The 11,500-nt window shown below is 52.9% G+C and overlaps 1 protein-coding gene across 3 annotated transcripts in view; it reads left to right on the top strand.

Moving 5' to 3' along the window:
- The first annotated feature begins 1,042 nt into the window (after positions 1-1,042).
- The window catches only part of PRIMA1 (proline rich membrane anchor 1), a 54,918-nt gene continuing 44,460 nt past the window's right edge, over positions 1,043-11,500 (top strand). The window contains exons 1-2 of one of the 3 annotated variants that reach the window (XM_075330801.1): positions 1,043-1,642; positions 8,411-8,526. In XM_075330801.1, coding sequence (XP_075186916.1) covers positions 8,443-8,526 — 84 coding nt within the window. In that variant the 5' untranslated portion in view covers positions 1,043-1,642; positions 8,411-8,442. The remainder of the gene's footprint in view (positions 1,643-8,410; positions 8,527-11,500) is intronic. The other 2 variants (XM_075330799.1, XM_075330800.1) reach the window with 2 other exon arrangements.

Raw genomic sequence — 11,500 nt, 5'->3', positions numbered from 1 at the left:
GGCCCCTGACCTCTCGGGCCCTTGTGTGGCTGCACCAATGATATGTCTGCACCTGGTTTACAGGTGTTAGTGGTCCCCTGACCTCTCGGGCCCTTGTGTGGCTGCACCAATGACACTTCCGCCCCTGCTTTGGAGCTTGGTGTGGCCCCTGACCTCTCGGGCCCTTGTGTGGCTGCACCAATGATATGTCCGCCCCTGCTTTGGAGCTTGATGTGGCCCCTGACCACTCGGGCCCTTGTGTGGCTGCACCAATGATATATCCGCCCCTGCTTTGGAGCTGGATGTGGCCCCTGACCTCTTGGGCCCTTGTGTGGCTGCACCAATGATACATCCGCCCCTGGTTTGCAGGTATTAGTTGTCCCCTGACCTCTTGGACCCTTGTGTGGCTGCACCAATGATATGTCCGCCCCTGCTTTGGAGCTGGATGAGGCCCCTGACCGCTCGGGCCCTTGTGTGGCTGCACCAATGATACATCCGCCCCTGCTTTGGAGCTGGATGAGGCCCCTGACCGCTCGGGCCCTTGTGTGGCTGCACCAATGATATGTCCGCCCCTGCTTTGGAGCTGGATGTGGCCCCTGACCTCTCGGGCCCTTGTGTGGCTGCACCAATGATATGTCTGCACCTGGTTTACAGGTGTTAGTGGTCCCCTGACCTCTCGGGCCCTTGTGTGGCTGCACCAATGATATGTCCGCCCCTGAGTAGATGCCACCATCCATCTCAGCCTATTACATAATACAATGTTGCAAGTTTCCCATCCTAATTTGTAGAAATGCACAGAACTGTTCTTCAGTCTTGTTTGCAGGATGCTTCTTTCTGTATTTGTATCATGACTCCAATGCCCCCAATATCCTTCCATCTTCAATGCCTATATGATCATGACTCCAATGGGTCCAGTGTTCAAGATCCAAAACGCAGCCTTTTCCTTCTTTAAGAAGCTCTACTTTTTCTCAAGACTGTGAAAACCCTTGTGTCTGGAGAGAATCCAGGATCTCCCTTCCTCCCTCCCCACTGGAATCATCCACAACATTTGGATCCCAGTCAGGTGCAGGGGCATCCCCCCTTCTAAGCAGGAGGAGTGGGGAGTGGAGCAGCTCCCTCCACCTATCCAGGATCATGTGGCTCTAGAAAAACGGAACAATCAAACAGCACTGAGTGCCAAATACACAATGGACTCGCTAGATGGGGATGAAAAATGACTGCAGTATGCTGAGGATAGATTGCAGCCAGCCCCTGGCTCTGTCATTCTGCATTCTCCAGCCTCGGCTGCTGGGGATGTGACCTGGACTTGTGGTCTGTGCAGATTGCTTTTTGCAGGAGAGTTTGGAGGAAGAATGGAAGCTGTTCCCTTGTTGGGGGGGCTTGTACCCTGCTCTGGAAGTCTCTGCCTGTGAGTCACTTTTACTATCTTAATAGACCCCTCAGGACTCCACTGCCCCCCTGGTTCTTGGAGCAGCCAGGCGCAAGGAAGGGAAGAGGGTGGGGGCTCCATACTGTCCAGGAACTCCAAGAAGATGAAGCCAGGCTGGGGTGAGGCTGAGACATGGGGGATATAACCTCCGCCAGGGAAGGACCTGCTCCCCCACAACTTCTCCTTAAGGGACGGGAGACATCTGTAGACCCCAAGACCCCGACAACCAAAGAGGTAAGTGAGAGCCAGACTCCGGCAGTGGTTGCTCTCCATTGTTTATGTTTGGATAGAATGTTGACACTTTGTCTGATACATTGTGGAAACTTTGATACATAAATGAGAGTTGAGCTCACCAGCCTCCCAGGGACACAGGACCCCAGATGTCTGCCCTCCTCATCTGCCAGGACCACCAGCATCTGCTACCCCTATATACCAGCATAGTGCGGTGCATTGCACAGCTCGGCTGCAACTTGCTCCAAGCAATTCCTGCAAGGAAAGAGTTAAGAAATCCTTTCCAAGGAAACCAAGCAAAGTAAACAGTGCACCTTATGCATCCTCAGCATAAAACAATCTCCAGGGACAAATCCAGTTAAGATTTGGCAGAGTCTCCCCCTCCAGAGCAGAAGAGTCCTCACAGCTCAGGAACATCACAACCTTGGAAGAATTAAAGTTTCTTCATGTCTTGCCCTGTGAGACCTCCAGTCCCTGCTGACTCTGTCTCCATAGAGGTGACTGCAAGGAGTTTAGCTCTGGCTATGAACTGGGCTCCAGAAAGGTCTTCTCCATCTCTGGAGGGTTTTCTGCAGAGGTCATTGCAGGTAGGGTGAGGGGCGATAGGATGTAGCATGCTGGGACTTGTAGTTTTTACAACAGCTCAAGAGCCACAGGTTGGGGACCGCTATTGTAGAACATGTAATTAGTGGAGCACAGAATATTGCAATAGCACATGGAGGAAAGTGGAACCATGGAAAAAACAGCCATTTTTATTTGCCATTTAAAGGGGCGTGGCTACATAGAAAGTGGCGCACTCTGCAAGTGTGGCGCAATTCCTGTAGATAACAGCCTGTCGGCTTGTATCACATCATGGGATGGCCTTCTTCGTGGACCAAGTGGATGCCACGCTCCAGTTGGTAAAAGCCACAATATAGACATATGACGGGGCCCATTGTACACTAAGCAGTTTATACAATACTGGGGATAGGATACTGACTATGCTGTCCATGAAAACATGAGGCAAGCTGCCAACTATCCCTGGAGTAAAGCATTATTTATATAGTGACAACTGTAGCGCAGTACATAGACGGATGCCTCTCATCATCCCGGGAGCTTGCAATCTAATCCCAATATTTCATACCCAAGGCATAACTCCTATACTCCCTGTCCCAGGAGCTCACAATCTAATCCCAGCATCCCTTACTCAAGGCATGATTCCCATCCTCCCTGTCCCAGGAGCTCACAATCTAATGCCAGCATCCCATACTCGAGGCATGACTCCCATCCTCCCTGTCCCAGGAGCTCACAATCTAATGCCAGCATCCCTTACTCAAGGCATGACTCCCATCCTCCCTGTCCCAGGAGCTCACAATCTAATGCCAGCATCCCATACTCGAGGCATGACTCCCATCCTCCCTGTCCCAGGAGCTCACAATCTAATGCCAGCATCCCATACTCGAGGCATGACTCCCATCCTCCCTGTCCCAGGAGCTCACAATCTAATGCCAGCATCCCTTACTCAAGGCATGACTCCCATCCTCCCTAACCCAGGAGCTCACAATCTAATGCCAGCATCCCTTACTTAAGGCATGACTCCCATCCTCCCTGACCCAGGAGCTCACCATGTAATCTCAATATTTCATACTCAAGGCATAACTCCTATACTCCCTGACCCAGGAGCTCACAATCTAATCCCAATATTTCCTACCCAAGGCATGATTCACTTCTCCCTGTCCTATGGAGCTCATGATCTAATCTCAATATTCAACACCTATTCTATAACTCCCATCATCTGTCTCCGGCAGCTCTCAGTATCGCGCTATCCCACTCCCAATGGATAAGGCCTCATTCACACATCTGTGATTCTTGTACAAGTAATTGCTGATATTTTCATGGTAATTGCTCAAACTCCTTTCAGTTTATGTAGCTTAAACAATGACCACGTTTTTGGGATACAGTAGTTTCCAAAGAAAAAAAAGAAAACAAAACAGAGGTCATTTATTCTGGTCATGGATTAAACTCTCCAATGAAAGGCTATGGGTCACTGAAGGAGGGGGCTCACAATCTAATCCCAATATTCCACACCCAATGTATAACTCCCATCCTCCCTGTCCCAGGAGCTCACAATCTAATGCCAGCATCCCATACCCAAGACATGACTCCCATCCTCCCTGTCCCAGGAGCTCAGAATCTAATGCCAGTATCCCATACCCAAGGCATGACTCCCATCCTTCCTGTCCCAGGAGCTCACAATCTATTCCCAATATTCCATACCCAAGGCATGACTCCCATCCTTCCTGTCCCAGGAGCTCACGATCTAATGCCAGCATCCCATACCCAAGGCATGACTCCCATCCTTCCTGTCCCAGGAGCTCACAATCTAATCCCAATATTCCATACCTAATGTATAACTCCCATCCTCCCTGTCCCAGGAGCTCATAATCTAATGCCAGCATCCCATACTCGAGGCATGACTCCCATCCTCCCTGTCCCAGGAGCTCATAATCTAATGCCAGCATCCCATACTCGAGGCATGACTCCCATCCTCCCTGTCCCAGGAGCTCACAATCTAATGCCAGCATCCCATACTCGAGGCATGACTCCCATCCTCCCTGTCCCAGGAGCTCACAATCTAATGCCAGCATCCCATACCTGAGGCATGACTCCCATCCTCCCTGTCCCAGGAGCTCACAATCTAATGCCAGCATCCCATACTCGAGGCATGACTCCCATCCTCCCTGTCCCAGGAGCTCACAATCTAATGCCAGCATCCCATACTCGAGGCATGACTCCCATCCTCCCTGTCCCAGGAGCTCACAATCTAATGCCAGCATCCCATACCCGAGGCATGACTCCCATCCTCCCTGTCCCAGGAGCTCACAATCTAATGCCAGCATCCCATACTCGAGGCATTACTCCCATCCTCCCTGACCCAGGAGCTCACAATCTAATGCCAGCATCCCATACCCAAGGCATGACTCCCATCCTCACTGTCCCAGGAGCTCACAATCTAAAGCCAGCATCCCATACTCGAGGCATGACTCCCATCCTCCCTGTCCCTGGAGCTCACAATCTAATGCCAGCATCCCATACTCGAGGCATGACTCCCATCCTCCCTGTCCCAGGAGCTCACAATCTAATGCCAGCATCCCATACTCGAGGCATTACTCCCATCCTCCCTGACCCAGGAGCTCACAATCTAATGCCAGCATCCCATACCCGAGGCATGACTCCCATCCTCACTGTCCCAGGAGCTCACAATCTAAAGCCAGCATCCCATACTCGAGGCATGACTCCCATCCTCTCTGTCCCTGGAGCTCACAATCTAATGCCAGCATCCCATACCCGAGGCATGACTCCCATCCTCCCTGTCCCAGGAGCTCACAATCTAATGCCAGCATCCCATACCCGAGGTATTACTCCCATCCTCCCTGACCCAGGAGCTCACAATCTAATGCCAGCATCCCATACCCAAGGCATGACTCCCATCCTCCCTGTCCCAGGAGCTCACAATCTAATGCCAGCATCCCATACCCGAGGCATGACTCCCATCCTCCCTGTCCCAGGAGCTCACAATCTAATGCCAGCATCCCATACCCGAGGCATGACTCCCATCCTCCCTGACCCAGGAGCTCACAATCTAATGCCAGCATCCCATACTCGAGGCATGACTCCCATCCTCCCTGACCCAGGAGCTCACAATCGAATGCCAGCATCCCATACTCGAGGCATGACTCCCATCCTCCCTGTCCCTGGAGCTCACAATCTAATGCCAGCATCCCATACCCGAGGCATGACTCCCATCCTCACTGTCCCTGGAGCTCACAATCTAATGCCAGCATCCCATACCCGAGGCATGACTCCCATCCTCCCTGACCCAGGAGCTCACAATCTAATGCCAGCATCCCATACTCGAGGCATGACTCCCATCCTCCCTGACCCAGGAGCTCACAATCGAATGCCAGCATCCCATACTCGAGGCATGACTCCCATCCTCCCTGACCCAGGAGCTCACAATCTAATGCCAGCATCCCATACTCGAGGCATGACTCCCATCCTCCCTGTCCCTGGAGCTCACAGTCCAGACTTAACATAACAGGCGAGGAGAACATAGACGCTTCATGCAGAGTCCAGACAAGTGTGGATTATTTTGGATGAGGCCACAGACCCTGGTGGCACCCGGTACCATAGTGTGAGCTGACAATGGCTCTGCTGTCTGCTGGGGATGGAGTAGGGAGGGTGTAAGGATTCTTATTCCCTGTAAATCCCCTCACTGGCAGAATTTCATGAATTGCAGCGTCTACTACTATCATACACTCATCCAGGGGTCCTTGGATTAGGACAGAGTGACAGTAACAACAAAAAAAACAACAAAAAAAAGTAGCAGTGATCACCTTGCTTAAAATACTGGTGGCAGTGACAGATGTAGCAGTGCTGATTTACCTGCAGCCCCATGTAAAATCCCATTATTTGATATCCCTGTGAGCTCTGCCACCTCTGACATTTTTATGCCCCGAGCTCGGACCCATCTGACAGATTTGACTGCCCCTAACAAACTTGGCTCTGCTGCATCTGACGTGCTTTGCTTTCCTTCCCGTATCAAGCTCAGTCCTGACACGTGACAAACTCAGCTCTGCAGACTCCGACAATGCCTGTTTAATAGGAGGCTAAAGCCAAAGCCTTTGTGTTTCTGCGCTATGCATTCTATTGTCCTCTGTTATCAGCCATTTTAGGCTGGCAAATTACTGACTGGAGGCAAAAATCTAAATTTCCTCTTAGTCTTTGTGTGATAGAATGCTCCTTGATTCTAAGATCAGGCTTTTGCTGTTTTATGTTTGGGAGTTTTAGGCCGGATCCGGCTATGGAGGTCGCATGTTAGAGTTCGGCTTTAATTACTGCATATTCTGATCTCTAGCATCGTTCAGTGAGCACAAACCTCACATTTCCCCTGTAAACAGTAAGCTGCAGTCTCTGACATCATTTTCTCTCTGTTATCACCTATAAGTGGCGCTGTTGTTTCCGCTATCACATGGACGCACACACCGCCTGTCCACGGCATTCCCGAAAAGGAGAACATAAAATAAGTTTTACTGTTTTATATTCTTCATATTATTCTGCGTGTGAATACGTCAGGCAAAGGCGCGAATACAATGGAGGTAGGTGACCCAAGGAGAAGAACGCGGGGGAGGACCCCAATGCACAAACCCCCCCTCCGACCAGATCACCTCCCATCAAAGGAAGTGCGGCAAAGATCGGAATGAAGAAGACACATTTACCTCACTTCATTATACAAAGGTTTACACTGTATTCTAGAGACTCGAAAGCTGCAAAACTCAACATTTACAGATGTATCTATTCAGAGTGCAGCTCTGGAGTATAATACAGGAGGTAACTCAGGATCAGTAATGTAATGTATGTTCACAGTGACTGCAGCAGCAGAATAGTGAGTGCAGCTCTGGAGTATAATACAGGAGGTAACTCAGGATTAGTAATGTAATGTATGTACACAGTGACTGCATCAGCAGAATAGTGAGTGCAGCTCTGGAGTATAATACAGGAGGTAACTCAGGATCAGTAATGTAATGTATGTACACAGTGACTGCACCAGCAGAATAGTGAATGCAGCTCTGGAGTATAATACAGGAGGTAACTCAGGATCAGTAATGTAATGTATGTACACAGTGACTGCACCAGCAGAATAGTGAGTGCAGCTCTGGAGTATAATACAGGAGGTAACTCAGGATCAGTAATGTAATGTATGTTCACAGTGACTGCAATAGAATAGTGAGTGCAGCTCTGGAGTATAATACAGGAGGTAATTCAGGATCAGTAATGTATGTACACAGAGACTGCACCAGCAGAATAGTGAGTGCAGCACTGGAGTATAATACAGGAGGTAATTCAGGATCAGTAATATAATGTATGTGCACAGTGACTGCACCAGCAGAATAGTGAGTGCAGCTCTGGAGTATAATACAGGAGGTAACTCAGGATCAGTAATGTAATGTATGTGCACAGTGACTGCACCAGCAGAATAGTGAGTGCAGCTCTAGAGTATAATACAGGAGGTAACTCAGGATCAGTAAAGTAATGTATGTACACAGTGACTGCACCAGCAGAATAGTGAGTGCAGCTCTGGAGTATAATACAGGAGGTAACCCAGGATCAGTAATGTAATGTATGTACACGGTGACTGCACCAGCAGAATAGTGAGTGCAGCTCTGGAGTATAATACAGGAGGTAACCAAGGATCAGTAATGTAATGTATGTACACGGTGACGGCACCAGCAGAATAGTGAGTGCAGCTCTGCAGTTTTATTATGGGTGTAATGAATGTACACAAGGACTCTGGTTTTTGTGCAGTACTTTTGTGGAGCATGTACACACGCCGTTTTTTTTAAACTCTGTTGAGTCCACAAAGATTTTTTAAGTGAAACCTTCTTCTAGAAATGCTTAAGTTTTAGGTTTTTTTAAAGACGTCTTTCATCTGTCTTTGTGGCCGCTCATAGACTTCTGCACTTAGGTTGTGGATATCTGAGGAATGGTTTGTTCACTTCTTTTAATGTTATTTTAAATAACATAAATAAGTCGCTGTGACATAACAATACATGGGTTCATTCTGTTTTGCATTTTTAGGGCACTTTTCAGGCACATTTCATAGCAGAACCTCCTAAAAAACCCATCATGTGCACATAGCCTTACTGGACCACCCCATTGTATCTTTGTGCTTTGTTTGCTGCTTGTCTCCACTAACCATTAATTCCTGTTACTTTTTGGCTTTTCTCCCAGTTTTGCAGGTTGTGACCGTTTCTCCAGGAGTTATGCAGAACCCCCGGAGCCTCTGCCTCCTCTCTCCCACCCTCCTCATTCACTGTCTCACGCTGCCCCTCGCTGGACTCCTGCAGGTGAGCAGCCCTCGGATCCGTGCACAGCATATCACTTACATTGTACATATCTAATATCAAGGCAGATGTATCAGAGCGGGGAACACTGCTGACCTGGTCCTGCTCGCACTGCTGACCTCATCCTGCTCGCACTGCTACCCTGGTCCTGCTCGCACTGCTGCCCTGGTCCTTCTCGCATTGCTGGCCTGGTCCTGCTCGCACTGCTGACCTCATCCTGCTCGCACTGCTGGCCTGGTCCTGCTCGCACTGCTGCCCTGGTCCTACTCGCACTGCTGGCCTGGTCCTGCTCGCACTGCTGACCTCATCCTGCTTGCACTGCTGACCTCATCCTACTCGCACTGCTGACCTGGTCCTGCTCGCACTGCTGCCCTGGTCCTTCTCGCACTGCTGACCTGGTCCTGCACGCACTGCTGACCTGGTCCTGCTCGCACTGCTGCCCTGGTCCTGCTCGCACTGCTGCCCTGGTCCTGCTCGCACTGCTGACCTGGTCCTGCTCGCACTGCTGCCCTGGTCCTGCTCGCACTGCTGCCCTGGTCCTACTCGCACTGCTGGCCTGGTCCTGCTCGCACTGCTGACCTCATCCTGCTTGCACTGCTGACCTCATCCTACTCGCACTGCTGACCTGGTCCTGCTCGCACTGCTGCCCTGGTCCTTCTCGCACTGCTGACCTGGTCCTGCACGCACTGCTGACCTGGTCCTGCTCGCACTGCTGCCCTGGTCCTGCTCGCACTGCTGGCCTGGTCCTGCTCGCGCTGCTGACCTCACCCTGCTCGCACTGCTACCCTGGTCCTTCTCGCATTGCTGCCCTGGTCCTGCTCGCACTGCTGGCCTGGTCCTGCTCGCACTGCTGGCCTGGTCCTGCTCGCACTGCTGACCTCATCCTGCTCGCACTGCTGGCCTGGTCCTTCTCGCATTGCTGGCCTGGTCCTGCTCGCACTGCTGACCTCATCCTGCTCGCACTGCTGCCCTGGTCCTACTCCCACTGCTGACCTGGTCCTGCTCGCACTGCTGACCTCATCCTGCTCGCACTGCTGACCTGGTCCTGCTCGCACTGCTGACCTGGTCCTGCTCACACTGCTGACCTGGTCCTGCTCGCACTGCTGACCTGGTCCTGCTCACACTGCTGACCTGGTCCTGCTCGCACTGCTGACCTGGTCCTGCTCACACTGCTGACCTCATCCTGCTCGCACTGCTGCCCTGGTCCTGCTCCCACTGCTGCCCTGGTCCTGCTCGCACTGCTGACCTCATCCTGCTCGCACTGCTGACCTCATCCTGCTCGCACTGCTGACCTGGTCCTGCTCGCATTGCTGACCTCATCCTGCTCGCACTGCTGACCTCATCCTGCTCGCACTGCTGCCCTGGTCCTGCTCGCACTGCTGACCTCATCCCTCTTGCACTGCTGACCTGGTCCTACTCGCACTGCTGGCCTGGTCCTGCTCACACTGCTGACCTCATCCTGCTCGCACTGCTGACCTCATCCTGCTCGCACTGCTGCCCTGGTCCTGCTCGCACTGCTGACCTCATCCCTCTCGCACTGCTGACCTGGTCCTACTCGCACTGCTGGCCTGGTCCTGCTCGCACTGCTGACCTCATCCTGCTTGCACTGCTGACCTCATCCTACTCGCACTGCTGACCTGGTCCTGCTCGCACTGCTGCCCTGGTCCTTCTCGCACTGCTGACCTGGTCCTGCTCGCACTGCTGCCCTGGTCCTGCTCGCACTGCTGCCCTGGTCCTGCTCGCACTGCTGACCTGGTCCTACTCGCACTGCTGACCTGGTCCTGCTCGCACTGCTGCCCTGGTCCTTCTCGCACTGCTGACCTGGTCCTGCTCGCACTGCTGACCTGGTCCTGCTCGCACTGCTGCCCTGGTCCTTCTCGCACTGCTGACCTGGTCCTGCTCGCACTGCTGACCTGGTCCTGCTCACACTGCTGACCTGGTCCTGCTCGCACTGCTGACCTGGTCCTGCTCACACTGCTGACCTGGTCCTGCTCGCACTGCTGACCTGGTCCTGCTCGCACTGCTGACCTGGTCCTGCTCGCACTGCTGACCTGATCCTGCTCGCACTGCTGCCCCGATCCTGCTCGCACTGATGACCCGGTCCTGCTTGCACTGCTGACCCGGTCCTGCTCGCACTGCTGACCCGGTCCTGCTCGCACTGCTGACCCGGTCCTGCTCGCACTGCTGACCCGGTCCTGCTCGCAATGCTGACCCGGTCCTGCTCGCACTGCTGACCCGGTCCTGCTCGCACTGCTGACCCGGTCCTGCTCGCACTGCTGACCTGGTCTTGCTCGCACTGCTGACCTGGTCCTGCTCACACTAATGACCTGGTCCTGCTCACACTAATGACCTGGTCCTGCTTGCACTGCTGACCCGGTCCTGCTCGCACTGCTGACCCGGTCCTGCTCGCACTGCTGACCTGGTCTTGCTCGCACTGCTGCCCTGGTCCTGCTCGCACTAATGACCTGGTCCTGCTCACACTAATGACCTGGTCCTGCTTGCACTGTTGACCTGATCCTGCTCGCACTAATGACCTTCTCCTGCTCCCACTGCTGACCTGGTCCTGCTCCCACTGCTGACCTGGTCCTGCTCCCCTCCCACTGCTGACCTGGTCCTGCTCGCACTGCTGACCTTCTCCTGCTTCCACTGCTGACCTGGTCCTGCTCGCACTGCTGACCTTCTCCTGCTCGCAATACTGACCTCGTCCTGCTCCCACTGCTGACTTGGTCCTGCTCACACCGCTGACCCCGTCCTGCTCACACCGCTGACCCCGTCCTGCTCGCACCGTTGACCCGGTCCTGCTCGCACTGCTGACCCGGTCCTGCTCGCACTCCTGACCTGGTCCTGCTCGCACTGCTGACCTGGTCCTGCTCGCACTGCTGACCTCGTTCTGCTCGCACTAATGACCTGGTCCTGCTCACACTAATGACCTGGTCCTGATTGCACTGTTGACCTGATCCTGCTCGCACTAATGACC

This window comes from Anomaloglossus baeobatrachus, chromosome 12 (genome assembly GCF_048569485.1).
Source record: "Anomaloglossus baeobatrachus isolate aAnoBae1 chromosome 12, aAnoBae1.hap1, whole genome shotgun sequence".
NCBI classification, from domain to species: Eukaryota; Metazoa; Chordata; class Amphibia; order Anura; family Aromobatidae; genus Anomaloglossus; species Anomaloglossus baeobatrachus.
The sequence above is the reverse complement of the archived record's forward strand: the minus strand, read 5'-3'. Positions and strand labels throughout refer to the sequence as shown.